The sequence below is a fragment of the Coregonus lavaretus genome (assembly GCF_964263955.1).
Source record: "Coregonus lavaretus genome assembly, chromosome: 38".
Taxonomy (NCBI): Eukaryota; Metazoa; Chordata; class Actinopteri; order Salmoniformes; family Salmonidae; genus Coregonus; species Coregonus lavaretus.
Window position 1 is genome coordinate 27,171,903 of NC_140025.1, and position 15,594 is coordinate 27,187,496.

At 44.3% G+C, this 15,594-nt stretch overlaps 2 protein-coding genes across 3 annotated transcripts in view; one reads left to right on the top strand and one right to left on the bottom strand.

The window, feature by feature from the left end:
• LOC311112247 (double C2-like domain-containing protein beta) overlaps positions 1 to 5,463 on the top strand; it is a gene marked incomplete at its 5' end in the record, with an annotated part of 60,787 nt that extends 55,324 nt beyond the window's left edge. Inside the window, 2 exons of the mRNA XM_084155293.1 lie at positions 1,245 to 1,341; positions 4,569 to 5,463. Of these exons, the coding sequence (XP_084011419.1) occupies positions 1,245 to 1,341; positions 4,569 to 4,708 (237 nt within the window). The 3' untranslated portion in view covers positions 4,709 to 5,463. The remainder of the gene's footprint in view (positions 1 to 1,244; positions 1,342 to 4,568) is intronic.
• A 3,969-nt stretch (positions 5,464 to 9,432) lies between these two features.
• On the bottom strand, positions 9,433 to 14,254 carry LOC311111980 (plasma protease C1 inhibitor-like). Of its 2 annotated transcripts, none has more exons than XM_084154931.1 (10): positions 14,120 to 14,254; positions 13,726 to 13,773; positions 13,031 to 13,319; positions 12,217 to 12,540; positions 11,758 to 11,973; positions 11,415 to 11,558; positions 10,972 to 11,175; positions 10,693 to 10,832; positions 10,366 to 10,588; positions 9,433 to 9,983 (listed from the first exon to the last, which is right to left on the bottom strand). In XM_084154931.1, exons 2-10 carry the CDS (start codon positions 13,771 to 13,773, stop codon positions 9,736 to 9,738), a joined length of 1,836 nt encoding a protein of 611 aa, XP_084011057.1. In that variant the 5' UTR covers positions 14,120 to 14,254; the 3' UTR covers positions 9,433 to 9,735. The 2 variants fall into 2 exon arrangements, with proteins under 2 accessions (XP_084011057.1, XP_084011056.1); XM_084154930.1 differs by lacking the exon at positions 14,120 to 14,254 and adding an exon at positions 14,043 to 14,087.
• Between the last annotated feature and the right edge of the window lie 1,340 nt (positions 14,255 to 15,594).

Genomic DNA, 15,594 nt, shown 5'->3' on the forward strand with positions numbered 1-15,594 from the left:
ATGTTGTTTGTTGAATTATACGCCCTTGGAAGGGATGGAAAGCTATAGCCTACCCCTTCTTATGCATTTGTGAATACATTATTGTCCCATGCATTTACACTACCGGTCAAAGGTTTTAGAACACCTACTCGTTCAAGAGTTTTTCTTTATTTTTACTATTTCCTACATTGTAGAACAATAGAGAAGACATCAAAACGATGAAATAACACATATGGAATCATGTAGTAAACAAAAAAGTGTTACAAATCAAAATATATTTTATATTTGAGATTCATCAAATAGCCACCCATTGCCTTGATGACAGCTTTGCACACTCTTGGCATTCTCTCAACCAGCTTCACCTGGAATGCTTTTCCAACAGTATTGAAGGAGTTCCCACATATGCTGAGCACTTGTTGGCTGCTTTTCCTTCACTCTGCGGTACGACTCATCCCAAACCATCTCAATTGGGTTGAGGTCGGGGGATTGTGGAGGCCAGGTCATCTCCATCGCTCTCCTTCTTGGTAAAATAGCCCTTACACAGCCTGGAGGTGTGTTGGGTCATTGTTCTGTTGAAAAACAAATGATAGTCCCACTAAGCCCAAACCAGATGGGATGGCGTATCGCTGCAGAATGCTGTGGGAGCCATGCTGGTTAAGTGTGCCTTGAATTCTAAATAAATCACCAGCAAAGCACCCCCACACCAAAACACCTCCTCCTCCATGCTTTACGTTGGGAAATACACATGCAGAGATCATCCGTTCACCCACACCGCATCTCACAAAGACATGGCGGTTGGAACCAACGTTCTCCAATTTGTGGACTCCAGACCAAAGGACAAATTTCCACCGGTCTAATGTCCATTGCTTGTGTTTCTTGGCCCAAGCAAGTCTCTTCTTCTTATTGGTGTCCTTTAGTAGTGGTTTCTTTGCAGCAATTCGACCATGGTTTTGATGTCTTCACTATTATTCTACAATGTAGAAAATAGTAAATATAAAGGAAAACACTTGAATGAGTAGGTGTCCTAAATCTTTTGACCGGTAGTGTAATTCCATAATTTTATTCCAAATGCAGAGTACTGTATACAGTATGTGCCATAATTTGAAAACATGTTCCATCTCCTTCAAGACTGCATAACTACGCACCCTACCATCAACATGAATTTAAGTCAATACATGTTTCACATTCAATGTTAAACATAATCTGAATAACTTTCCGCTAAGTGTGAATACATCTTTCTCTCTCGCTACCTCTGTTCCTTACAGGAGTTTGTGTATGAAGTTCCACACGACCAGCTGGCGAAGAAAACCCTGGAGATCTCCGTATGGGACTATGATCTGGGGATGAGCAACGACTTCATAGGTAAGAGAAAGGGGGAGTGGGTGAAATGAGGAGAGAGGTAGAGAGCGAGAAATATAGCTAAAGAAAATAATGTAAATAGAATATGTGGGTGCGAGGAGGAGAGCAACGCGGGCCACAGTGTGATGAGCAATGACGTCATAGGTAAAAGAGAGGGAGGGAGAAGAGGAGAAGAAGAAATAGTGAAAGGATGGAAGAACTGAAGAGGGGGATGAAATGAAAGCGAGAGCGACAGAAAGGAGTACTCAATCCCTCAACGGGGTGACACGTCGGATTCCCACTGCTTTGTGAGGCACTAAACGGCTCTGACGTGGCCCGGCTTGTACTGTATATCACAGGAGGCAGGAGTGAGGGAGAACCGGTGGGGAGGCAGCTGGGGGAGAATGGATTGTAGGGATCTGGAAGGCCTTGAGATCAAAGTGTTTTACTCCCGTCTGGAGGCTCCCTGTAACAGGCTGAGTCTCTCTCTCTTTCCGACTGTCTCCCTAGTGCCCTCTCTCTCTCTCTCTCTCTCTCTCTCTCTCTCTCTCTCTCTCTCTCTCTCTTGCTCTCTATCTATCTCTCTCTCTCTCTCTCTCTCTCGCTCTCTATCTCTCTCTCTCTCTCTCGCTCTCTCGCTCTCTCGCTCTCTCGCTCTCTCGCTCTCTCTCTCTCTCTCTCTCTCTCTCTCTCTCTCTCTCTCTCTCTCTCTCTCTCTCTCTCTCTCTCTCTCTCTCTCTCTCTCTCTCTCTCTCTCTCTCTCTCTCCAACTCAGGCTTTCTATTTATCTCATGCCCGCTCAATCTCTCCCTCATGCCCTCTCTCTATCCCTCTCTCTCACTCACACCCCCTCATGTTGTCTCTCTCTCCCTCCATCCCTCTCTCTCATGCTTTTTTTTCTCTCTCTCTCTATTTCTCTTTCTCTCTCTCACGCTGGGGCCATAACGTTTGTGAGTTATTACCTTCGCCAGAAGAGTAGGGGGAAAAGGCCATTGCTCTAACACACTGTTCCGGCTAACCTCCCCCATGACTGTTATCATTATTGTTATGGTGTAATGGCCAACATACACGACGGCCTAGATCTGTTAGCACTGTGGAAAATGACTGTGATACTGGGAGAGACAGAGCGAGAGGGGAGGAAGTGGGGGAAAGAGAAAGGGGGGAGTGACTGAGAGGGAAAAAGGGATAAGATGGATAGAGCAGAGGGAGAAAAATGTGGTGTCAAATACTCTCTGTAAAGGTCAGGAAGAATGATGGAGGAAGAAGATAAGGGACAGAAAAATGAAAGGAAAAGAGTAATTATGGAAGGAAGAGAGATAGGAGGAGAGACGGAGAGAGAGTAGCAGTGTCCCCTCTGATTTGTGGGAGCAATTGATGGGCGGACTGGACCTCTCATTTTGCACAAAGACAGAGGTGTCGAGGAAGGAGGAGAAGGGGAGGAATAAAAGAGGAGGAAAAGAGATAGGGAGTGGGATGGCCCCGCCTGGTCCTCCCTCCCTCAACCATCTCATCCCATCCATCAGTGTTTCTCTCTCATCCCTCTTTCTCTTGTCCCACGCCGCGTCACACTGTCGCCCGCCGTTTGTCACCCACACCCCTCCGGGCTCAGGGAACACGGTATCGATCTGTTTGTGTGTGTGTGTGTGTGTGTGTGGAGGGGGGGGGGGGGGGTTGGGGGTCATTAGCGGGGTACGTGAGAGGCCTAGACAAACGCGGCAAACAGGTCAGGTGTGTGTGTACGACTGTGTGTGTGTGTGTGTGTTTGGGGGTGGCAAGAATGAGAAGGGGTCATTGGGAAGGTACGTGAGAAGACTATCCAAACACACTTCTCTCTGAGACTTGGGCGCTAAGCGGGCGCGAGGTTTGTTTGCGCACATACAATTACACACATCCCACTGGGCACACACTGATTGAATCAACGTTGCTTCCACATCATTTCAATGAAATTACGTTGAACCAACATGGAATAGATGTTGAATTGACGTCTGTGCCCAGTGGGATGTGTGTGAGTTATGTAAGAGACAGTATTAACCTCCCCCACACCTCTCACTGTATATGAAGGGAAGTTTAATGCCAAGGCTTAGTGGGGCCACAGATGAGCTAATGAGCGTGTTTCAGGCGTTGTGAAAGCCGGCGTCTGTTAAATACTGTGTTTTAAAACTTCACGCTCCGTCAACTGTGCAATCACAGCCAGGAAAACCGCTATCTGTCTGATGACCCCCCCCAGTGATGACTCTGTCTCTCTCTCTTCATCTCTCTCTCTCCTTTTCCTATCTGTCAATTTATCGCTATTTATCCCTCTCAATTCCCCCCTTTCTTAATCTCTCCCCTTTTTCTTGCTGTTCTCTCTCTCCCTGTGTGTCCCTGTGGGTCTGTCTGTGTGTCCCTGTGGGTCTGTCTGTGTGTCCCTGTGGGTCTGTGTGTCTCCCTGTGTGAACATTTACATTTACATTTTAGTCATTTAGCAGATGCTCTTATCCAGAGCGACTTACAGACCTGTAGGTCTGTCTCTGTGGGTCTGTCTGTGTTTCAGAGACAGAGAGAGAGAGAGAGAGAGAGAGAGAGAGGTTCTGTCTGTGTGTCTCCCTGTGTGTCCCTGTGGGTCTGTCTGTGTGTCTCCCTGTGTGTTTCTGTGAGTCTGTCTGTGTGTCTCCCTGTGTGTCCCTGTGGGTCTCCCTGTGTGTCCCTGTGGGTCTGTGTGTCTCCCTGTGGGTCTGTCTGTGTGTCCCTGTGGGTCTGTGTGTCTCCCTGTGTGTCCCTGTGGGTCTGTCTGTGTATCCCTGTGGGTCTATGTGTCCCTGTGGGTCTGTGTGTCTCCCTGTGTGTCCCTGTGGGTCTGTCTGTGGGTCTGTGTGTCTCCCTGTGTGACCCTGTGGGTCTGTCTGTGTGTCTGTCTGTGTGTCCCTGTGGGTCTCCCTGTGTGTCTCCCTGTGTGTCCCTGTGGGTCTGTCTATGTGTCTCCCCGTGTGTCTCCCTGCGTGTTTCTCTGTGGGTCTGTCTGCGTGTCTGTTTGTCTGTCTGTTGGTAGCTAGGTTGTTCATGTAAAATATGTTTTTCTCGTGGACTCACCTGACTTAAAGATTTCATTTTTCTTTCTCTTCTCTCCTTCTTCCTCTTACCTCTCCCTCTCTTTCTCTTCTCTCTCTCTCTCTCTCTCTCTCTCTCTCTCTCTCTCTCTCTCTCTCTCTCTCTCTCTCTCTCTCTCTCTCTCTGTCTCTCTCCCTTCCACCTTCTCCCTCCCTCTCTCTCAGGTGGAGTTGAACTGGGCATAAATGCTAAGGGAGTGAGGCTGAAACATTGGTTTGAGTGTCTCAAACACATCGGCAAGAAAGTCGAGTACTGGCACACCCTCACGCAGCAAGGAGCCCCTCCAGAGGCCCCCCCGCAGTGACTGACACACACACACACCCTTTATCGCAATTATTAAATGATAATCAATGAATGATGAATAAATAAATAATAAAGTAACAAAGTAATAATAGTGATAAAACATGCAATAATGATAATGATGAAATAATAATAATAACAATAATAATATTAATTATAATACAAATAATATTATAGGTAATTATCCCAATTTAGCTTTTTTCTAAGTAAATCAATTTCTGAAAATGTCCCTCATTGAAGTGTTTAACGTGAAAGTGCTAAGAAATTTTACCTTAGCCCTCTATATTGTGAAGTCACTTGCATTTCAGTCATTCAAATTTACACATTAATAGTGTAGAACCTCTTACCTGCACTGTAACTACAATACTGGAACAGTCTGTAAGCACCTTTGGGCCCATTGCCCAACAAGGTCTTGTTACGAACGTTGTAGTCATCAGGTGATTTCTACTAGGGATGTAGTTGAAAAAGGTGGGTAACAGCACTGAACGCCCGGTTGAGATGACTGGCGTCTAGCAACGCTAATGCTAACTGCTTTAACAGTTCTTGCAAGTATGGGTAACTGCATACTTGGTGTGTCTCTGAAAGTGGCCGTGGCAAATAAAGTGGGTGGATCAACAGCGATGGGTGTAACATCAGCGCTCTGTTATTGGTTAGACTGTTTTGACTGAGCGGTGTTGTTTTTCGTTTCTTACCATGCAACTACCGTACCGCGAGTGTTTGGACTTCTGTTTTGAAGCCAGAAGATGAGTCCAAATTGTATTTCACTGTTACAAATAATTGTATATTTTCAGTTAATAAAACTGACAATTGTTTATTTTTTATTAAAATTACTGTTGCTTGTATGCGTTGTATGTGTGTGCTTACTGTGACTGTCACCCTGATGTTGGCTACACTAGGTAGCTACTTCCCAAGCCGTTGCGGGACAAAGGTGCTTAGTAAGTGGTAGCGAAGAACACTGTGTCCCGGTGTTGTTGCCGTTCATGCCCTCCCTATTGAGTAGACTGTATCAAGGTGATACATAGTTAGCAATATTAGTTATTTATTGTGTAATCTGCTATCCTACTTGAAATAAAATAATGGGAGGGCAAAAAATGGCTATGTTAGCTACTGCTGGCGACACAGCTGATACAGCTGCCCAGTGGGAAGCAAGACACCTCCATACAACAACAACGGTGCACTAGTCATTCGCACTGGCTTATACACTCTTCGTGCAGCCCAATCAGCCACGCAAAACGGTTTCTAGAGCCAACAAATCTGCCCAATTAGCTGATTTGCTTTCCATAAACCCACTTGTGTTGATCCACCCACTTCTTTCGCCACGTCAACTTTCAGACACACTCCACGTATGCATTTACTTATGACTCAGTTCTAGCATTAACTGTGCTAACAATACAAACAGCGCTAACAATGCTAACAACGCTAACAATGCTAACAGTACTAACAGCGCTAACAATGCTAACAGTACTAACAGCACTAACAATGCTAACAGTACTAACAGCCCTAATAGTGCTAACAGTGCTATCACTAATTTAGCGTAATAGGTGTGAAAACAGTATTCACCAAGGTGCGTTAACAGCGTTAGCATGTGTTTACCCTCCTCTGCATCCCTGATTTACTACACAAAGTACCCAAATGACGAGGACAACTTGGGTAAGTCACCTGCTATATATTTTTATTATGGTGGTTGTCTCTCTGATGCAAACTGGCACACCATAACGTTAAAGCACAAAAGGATCCATCTGACTGTACTGTCTCTGTGTACTTGTCCGATGTCTGTACGTGATGACAGTGGATGTTTGTATCTCCTATATCCTCCTTTGTGTTTGTCTTTGTGTGTGAGTGAATGTGTGTGTGCATACATTTTGCATACAAATGTGTGTGTGCACGTGTGTGTGTTTGTCTGTAAGCGTGTCACGTCCTTCTCCAAATGTCTCCATCCATGAACCCCGAAGCATGGAGCTGTGAAGAAAGACAGAAAAAAAGAGACGAGACTCACTCCTATGTTCCCTGGATGTCCCCCTGATCTAACAAACTGATGTCCTGTCACATGTGGCTGGCAGTCCAGTGAGTCACTTTTCCTTGGTGACAGTCACACAAAATAACCCTCAGTCTGGATTATACTCTGACCCCTGTTCTGTGCCCTTTGACCTTTGACTTTGAGTGATTTGAAAGCTGTGCAGAGAGATTTCCGCGGCACAGCCTCAAACAAACTATTGCCCCCTACTCTAAAGAGGAGTTATCAGAGGTTATCAAATACCAACTACTGTGCAGGCTTTTGCTCCAGCTCCAGCCTAATGCAGTCTGGACGACAATAAGTGTCATCGGGTGTGTTAGTGCAGGGCTGGAACAAAAGCATGCACATCCCAGTAGCTCTCCAGGACTTAGGGAGTTTCCTCCTACACTTCTCGGCGCCCTTACACTAAGACATTCAAATGTTCCATCCTGGAGATTTAAAAAAATATATATTGGTGTGAGAAATATTGCAAAAAAGATTGCAAAAACACCTGTAGCCAAAGGAATAGGTTAATTTGAGATTTTATCAATTTACTCATCTATTCAGGTCTAAGAGAAGGATATCAAGAAGTGTCTAGGTCTAGGAGTTAGGGTTTGTTTAGTGAACTATGTGAGAGAGACTACCCAGGCTGTTTTTATGAGATAGAGGACTGCCCACAGAGCTTAAAAGACTACCAGACTTGCGGGGATGGACAGCAGAGATCCCCCCCGCTCTGTGATGGATTTCCACAGAGGAAAGAGAGATTGGCCGTGATGAATTATACTCAGCATGGCAACAATTCTTCTCAGAGGCTCGACCACTGGACTGTGTGGACAATCATGGACTAATGTACATGCAGGATCAAAGGATACCGACACAACGTTTGTGTGTGTGTGTGTGTGTGTGTGTGTGTGTGTGTGTGTGTGTGTGTGTGTGTGTGTGTGTGTGTGTGCATGCTTGCTTGCAAGTGTGTGTGCGTGTGTGTACATGTCTGTGTGTGTGCGTGTTCATGCACTGAATCTAAACGCACTCACGGACACCCCACTCCCCCACAATCCCTTGCAACAAGAAAACACAGGCAGAAAGTAGACAGTGACTTCTTACCATGGATTCCTTCACCAGAGACAGACCTCGAGGGGTTAACCACCCTAAGGACTGAGGCCCAACCCTGTGGCCCCTGGCTACAGTTTGAACACCTTATAGTTCCAACGTTGGTCCACTAAAGCACACTATTACCCTTTTCACACTACTGAGCCAAACACAGCCATGTCAAGCCAAGCTGTACTGCACTGGCCTCATTACTCATCTACTGTAGTTGCTGGAACGAAAAAAAGGACAATGCGAAAAGAAAATATCCAGGCCAGCACAGTATGGTTTGGGTCGGCCCTGTAGTGTCAATTAGACATCTCAGTCAGTCAACAGTCTCCTGGAGTTTTTCTTACTTTCTAATTGTTGTCTGGGATCTCTGTGTTTGTAATTCTGTACTTGGACAAAGGTGTGAATGAAGGCGTCATCATGGATAGCAAAAAAACAAAGACGATTCTGCATGGCTAGAGATCAAATGTAGGGGGCCTGTGACACGGATCATGGATCGTCAAAGCTAGGGACTGAACTTTGAGACGACGAGAGAGAAGTTCAGTTCGTCTCATCTTTCGCGGTCACCAAGAACACACGTTGAGTGACTTTGACAAAGATGGTGGTGGAGTGGAGAGGGCGGAATCTGTTCTTCTCTATGCACACCAATGACGACACAGACAGCCTCTCCACACGCAGCAACAACAGTAAAATTGATAATCAAATGATAAACATCTCCGACGTCACTATGTGATGTGTTGTCAAAGATGCATTCATGGGTTTTTTGTATGTAATACTGAGTATGTATACAACGGGTGGGTCTAATCCTGAATGCTGATTGGTTAAAACCGCATTCCAGCCGGTGTCTATTCCACAAGTTACTTAGTATGTATGTACTTCCCTCTCTGGGATATTCCTTATCATGAGAAGCCAGGCTTGGACTTGAAGTTCTGATATAACAATAGGAGATATTTATTCTCTTGTCCAGGTGATCTGATGGTTTATTTTCACTCAGATTCTCTCTGCCTTTTACTTTGGTATGTTGTCGGTCAAGCGAACATGACTTTGTTCATCATGGGACAAAAAAACATGCATCTTAACATTCTAATAAAGAATTGCATGTGTAAAGATTGTCATATATATATGCATATGTAACTAACATTGTAACTAACATGGATCAATGCCAATTTCTTTATGGTTGATATCATTGACATGGTATCATCGATCAAATCTGTTACAGCTATCATCGCTGCTGTGTACTCGTTGGTTTGTAATTTATTGTTTGTAAAAAAAAAAAAAGAAGAAGGGATAATTCAGGGTAACTTGCTAAATGTTATGCTTTACTCGGTCTGCCGTTGCTTTAAAACCTTTATCGTCATAGATATTGACATTGTCTTCCTTTAATGACAACAAGGGAATGGGGAGACCGGGTGGAGGGGGAGGACTATTGTTACAGCATCCCTGTGTACTCACTGATGTACTGTCTATCTCTATGTGGAACATACGGTGTGATTGCCATCCTGAGGTGAGTTTGTGGAACTACTTCTCAAAATAAACTGAACCCGTTTCAGTGGCTTACCGTGTACGTTGTTGGACAGAATAAAGTGATGTTACAAGATTTAAATGGCACATTTGTCCAAAAAAGATGTCCATACCACATGTGGAGAGGTCACCTTTTATTCTTTGTTAAAAGTCATGCATTTTGTGACAACCTATAGCAAGCCCTCTCAAGCATTTATTTTAAAACACACTTTCATAGTCATTCTATGAACTTACAATGAACATGTCATTATAATGAGTCTATATCGATTTATATTATATTATTAAGCGTACAACAGTATCGTCAAAAAGCACAATCTCTCAATGAAGTAATGCTGCTAATACTATTGCAAATATCCTTTCCTTTGCAAACATGGCTTTTTCTATATGCATACTACTCTCTCTCCCTCTCTCTCTTCCTCCTCTCACGGCTTGGTCACTCGGCCCACGAACAGTGGGGCCTTGGCCTGGTCGCTCCACAGTATCATCAGGAAGGGCCTGAGGGCTGAGAAGGAAGAGAAGGAGCGGGAGAAAGAGAGGGAAGTGGCCGCCCCAGCCTCTACACCTTGCTCCGTCAGGGAGAGGAAGGCCCGGTGGCGGGCGTCCGTCAGGAGCAACTCTTTGTCGGGGTAGAGGCCACACAGGTTGGCACTGTCGAACAGCTCCGACAAACCTAAGGGAAGAAAGAGGTGGGGGAGTAAGAGGAAGGGGATATGGAGAAGGAGAGCGAAGAGGGGTAGAAGGAAAAATAGAAGGTAGAGGGAGATAGAAGAAAGGGAGGAAGAGAAGTGAGTGGGAGAGGCAAATCAAGAACTGATTGGAATTTGTTTTGTTGGTTTAGGTTGACTTAGAACGAGGGGGAAATCCATTCCTGCTTCTGAATGTGCACATTTTTGTTGTAGCCAAGCACAAACATCTGGTTCAACCAATCAAGGGCTTGGTGATTAGTTGAATCATGTGGCTACAACAAAATGCACAGTCTTATAATTCCAACAGTCAGGCAGCAGGTAAGCTAAAAGACAGACAGATAGACACAGACATGCATACAGACAGACCTATCTTCCTGAGCAGGGTGTTCATCTCGGTCCGGACGTCCAGTGTGATTTTGGGCAGAGTGACCTCGGTGGCCTGGGGAGACACCTGATGCATCTGCTCTACCATCTGTCTCACTGCCTTGTCAGTCATCTTCCCCTCCACCAATTGCAGGTCAGAGAGCTTGGCAGTGGGCGGGAGCAGGATGAACAGGCTACTTTCACCAGAGAGAGGGAACATCGCCACCTATGGGTGATAGACAAGGTCAGGATGTTATGTGCATTGTGTGTGTGAATGCTTATAGTGTATCTGTGCATGTAGGTGTGGGTGTGTGTAATCAAAATGGTTACCTGTGCCTTCATTGACGAGACATATTGCAGAGCCAATTTGTATTTGGCACTGTAAAGGACAGGTACATTCACAGTATCGCCATTCAGTTTCACAAATGGAAACTTTTTGGAGTTTGCATCAAATTTCACCTTCCATTGACCTGAAACAGATATTTTTTTAAATCCACAAACTCCACATCCGCTAAGATAGACTATCCTATCAGATAGATAGAGCATCGGTGCTTACCAAGAGCTTACTTTGATCACAAACACACACACACACACACACAGGATACTGACCATTGAAATACACAGCATTGAGGAGTACCAGTTCGGTGTGGGCGGGAACATAGTTGACCAGCTCTTTGATTTTATTATTTGTCTGCTTTGCCACCCAACTGTTGATCATTTCCACGTTTACCTCACTGCTATTGGTCAATTTGACTGGATCTGAATCGTAGAACTGCATGGATTGGGTGGTAAAGGACTCACTCAACATCATGTCTGAGGGGGGAGAGAGAGGGAATGACAGAGAGGTGGACAGACAGACAGACAGACAGACAGACAGACAGACAGACAGACAGACAGACAGACAGACAGAGTGGTGGACAGACAGACAGACAGGCAGAGAGTTAAGTGGTGATGGCAAACTCCTGATTAAATTGACAATATACGACGAGAATGAGAAATAGCTGGAGAATAAGTTATAATTATCATGAGTATTAATTGTGCTCTGGTAGTACTGGGGTTGTAGTAGATCTGGGAGGCCATCTTCAGTGTGTCCTGAAGTTTCAGCTTCAGTTTCTTCATCTCGGAATGAACGCAGAAGAAGTCGTGAGACAGACAGAGAGCCGTCTCCATATCTCTCCTTGTCTTGCCACGAGCACCTAATGAGAGAGAGAGAGAGAGGAAGGATATACAGTATGTATTTTACTTGGCTCACCATGCGTCAAGCATTCACTCAGTAAGAGTTTATATCAAGAACGTTGCTTTATTGTAAAAAAAACGGAGGTCTAGAGCATGAGTGCACTTGGACAACCCCTCCCCATGTTCCCTTTTAAAGAAACCCCACCCTCTCTTTCTTACCTAGTAATAGGTGGGTTAACACCCCGCTGATGCTGATTGGAGAGAAGAGCAGGTTTTCCGTGGGCTGCGATTGGCTGAGGTGGGCATAAAGCTTCATGGAGAACTCATTGAGGGATTCTCCTAGCATGGCCTCCCACGACCTGCTGGTCTCATCCTGACACGATTCCCACGGGGTCATGAACCCAACGCAGGAGTGAGGAAGAACGGTGGGCGCAGCTAAAAGAAATGGTGAATGAAGATTATAATTTAAACAAATCAAGAGAATAACAGTGTCTTGAACATTGCAGGTGAGAGTGTAACATTTGGGCATTATGGCTATTTGGAACCAATTGATGTTAAATTTGCGAATTACACCAATTTAACAAATGTTTATATAGGCAAAAGTTGTAGTAGAAGAAGACGAAGAAGAAGAAGAAGAAGAAGAAGAAGAAGAAGAAGAAGAAGAGTAGCTAAACGTACCTTCCACAATTAGCTCAATTGTATTAAAGTTGCTGCTGTCTCTGCCCTCCTCAGCTGTGTCACAATAGTACATGCCGGCATCCTCCATTTTGACCCCATTAAGTGTGATTGACATATCTATTTCAAAGGGGCCAAAAAGCCATTCTAGTCTGTCACCATCCACCATTTCTCCAGTCTCTGCGGGATTCAACTGCTTCCGTGTGCTGTTCATCATTCCTTTATCATATCTGTACCAATGGAACTGGTCTTTGCTGGATGGTGGGCGTTCACAAGGTAAATTCACAGTGGACCTTTCGATTACCTTGAGAATGTAGCTGCTGGACACTGGAGGGACATAGACCAAGATGGAAGACAAAGACAGCACAACAGTAGAATTGATTTCTGGAGCCAACCTCAAAATGCATGCAATGTTTGCTGACCTGCAGAGTTTGCTAAACTGCAAAAAAAAGTTGGCCCCATATTTCACCAGTTTTTAACAATTACAATCTATGAATACTGTGAAGTTCTGGAGCTGTATGTATAAATCGACTGAATGCCTTATTCATTGTGATCTAAACCTACTACTCAAGTTGTCGTCCTATTTCTCTCCTTGACATAGACTCGAAGATGAATTACTAAGTATTACAATGTAGGCACTCTGTACGAATAATGAAAAGTGAACCGGTGACTGAGTTTTAACTTGTAACATGATTCTAAAAAAAATCATGTTACAAGTAGAGTGTAAAAACCAGAAGTGGAGTGTCTATTTTAAGAAAGACCTACATCACGTCACAGGCAGTTGTGACAAAAATAGGAGGTGTCAGTATGTCCTCACCATCAACCTGGACTATGTGCACTTTTTGCCACTCAATATTATTCAGCTTGATCACACATTCATATTCCCCCTCGTTGGCTACACTGACAGGAGAGATTTCCAGAAAGAAGCCATCCGGGGAGAGCTTGAGTTGCTTTGAGGATTCTGGATAGTCTGGAACCAGGGAGTCCTTGTATTTCCAGGTGATCTTAGCCCCAGCAAAGCTTTGTTGATTTTGGCCAGGGAGACATGGAAAGACCAGGGTGGAGCCAGGTACACCATGCAGGACCCCAACGGAGGAAGAGAAAAGCTGGATAGAGAGACAGAGATGGACAACCAAACAAGAAGGTGGAGGCGGTAAGGTACATGAGGTTTCTCAGTGCCACATTAGCATTTGTCCTAAAAGGTTTAATATTACAATACAAAATGGGCCTGTTTCCCAGAACCAGATTTACGCCTACACTCCTGGGCCCGTATTCAAAAAAGGTCTTAGAGTAGGAGTGCTGAACTAGCGTCAGGTCTGCCCTGCCCTGTCCATAGTATCATATTCATTATGATCTAAAAGCTAAAGCCGAACATCAATCCTGTTCTATGTCAATACAGGCAACGGACCCAGGATTAAAAAGCATTTTCAACGGAGATTCTCCATTTAGCATGCTTTTCAGTCCAGGAGTGTTTTTTTATCTTTCTCCAGGAAACTGGTGCTTTGTGTTTACCTCAAAGACGAGCAGGAGGGAGACACACGATAGGACTGAAATCCTCATCTAGGGAAGATGAAGAAAGATAGAGGGGGAGAGAAGAGGTAGGAAGGGATGGAGGGACACAGCGGGCAAAGGGGCAGTGGGAATGAAAAATCAATAGAACACAAAAGCAAGACTAGTTTGGCACATATTCATGAATTCTTTCCTAATCCGATTGGTCATTCACTCATGCCCTATATCTCAGTGCAACAAGCAAAGTATTAGACATAGCATTTGCAGTTATAACAACATAGACAAAAAATATCAGAAATATTATTTCTAGAGTAACTAACCATGATATCCTTATGACAGTAGGCCTATCATGATTGAGTCATTGATCTTTAGAAAGGCATCTAAAACGTTTACTCACACTGCAGGTCAATTGCAAATATTACAGCATCAGAAATAGTCTAAGAAGGATGATGATATATATTCTCTACTGGAAAAAAAAAAGGGTTCACGTCCTACTGCATGTGTTCATCTACTGCTTGTATTCAATATGTGTGTGTCCTTCCCTACTCTCACCAAAACCAATGACTTATCTGTTTATTGTTTGATTAGTGGTCTTGTGTGTTTGCACTTTGTACGGGCTGATTTACCAAAAATCACATGGTTATTTGGCAAAAGCTCCCATATACACTGAACAAAAATTTAACGCAACACGTAAAGTGTTAGTCCCATGTTTCATGAGCTGAAATAAAAGAAAATGAAATGTTCCATAGGCACAAAAAGCTTATTTCTCTCAAATGTTGTGCACAAATTTGTTTACGTCCCTGTTAGTGAGCATTTCTCCTTTGCCAAGATAATCCATACACCTGACAGGTGTGGCATATCAAGAAGCTGATTAAACAGCATGATTATTACACAGGTGCACCTTGTGCTGGGGACAATAAAAGGACACTCTAAAATGTGCAGTTTTGTCACAAAACACAATGCCAAATATGTCTCAAGTTTTGAGGGAGTGTGCAATTGGCATTCTGACTACAGGAATGTCCACCAGAGCTGTTGCCAGAGAAATTACAATTAATTTATCTGGCAACAGCTCTGGTGGACATTTCTGTAGTCAGAATGCCAATTGCCCACTCCCTCAAAACGTGTCTATCCAGATCATCCCAAACATGCTCAATGGGTGGCATGTCTGTTGAGAATACAGGCCATGGAAGAACTAGTTAGTTACTCTTGAAATTACATTTTCAGCTTCCAGGAATTTTGTACAGATCCTTGTGACATGGAGCCTGCAATATCATGCTGAAACATGAGGTGATGGCGGCGGATGAATGGCACGACAATGGGCCTCAGGATCTTGTCACGGTACCTCTGTGCATTCAAATTAACATAGATAAAATGAAATTGTGTTCGTTGTCCGTAGCTTATGCCTGCCCATACCATAACCCCACCGCCACCATGGGGCACTCTGTTCACAACGTTAACATCAGCAAACCGCTGATGCATACACGTGGTCTGTGGTTGTGAGGCCAGTTGGACGTACTGCCAAATTCTCTAAAATGACATTGGAGTTGGCTTAGGGTAGAGAAATTAATTTTAATGAACAGAGTGCCCCATGGTGGCGGTGGGGTTATGGAATGGGCAGGCATAAGCTACGGACAACGAACACAATTTCATTTTATCTGTGTTAATTTGAATGCACAGAGATACCGTGACAAGATCCTGAGGCCCATTGTCGTGCCATTCATCCGCCGCCATCACCTCATGTTTCAGCATGATAATGCAGGCTCCATGTCACAAGGATCTGTACAAAATTCCTGGAAGCTGACAATGTCATTTCTAGAGTAACTAACTAGTTCTTCCATGGCCTGTATACTCAACAGACATGCCACCCATTGA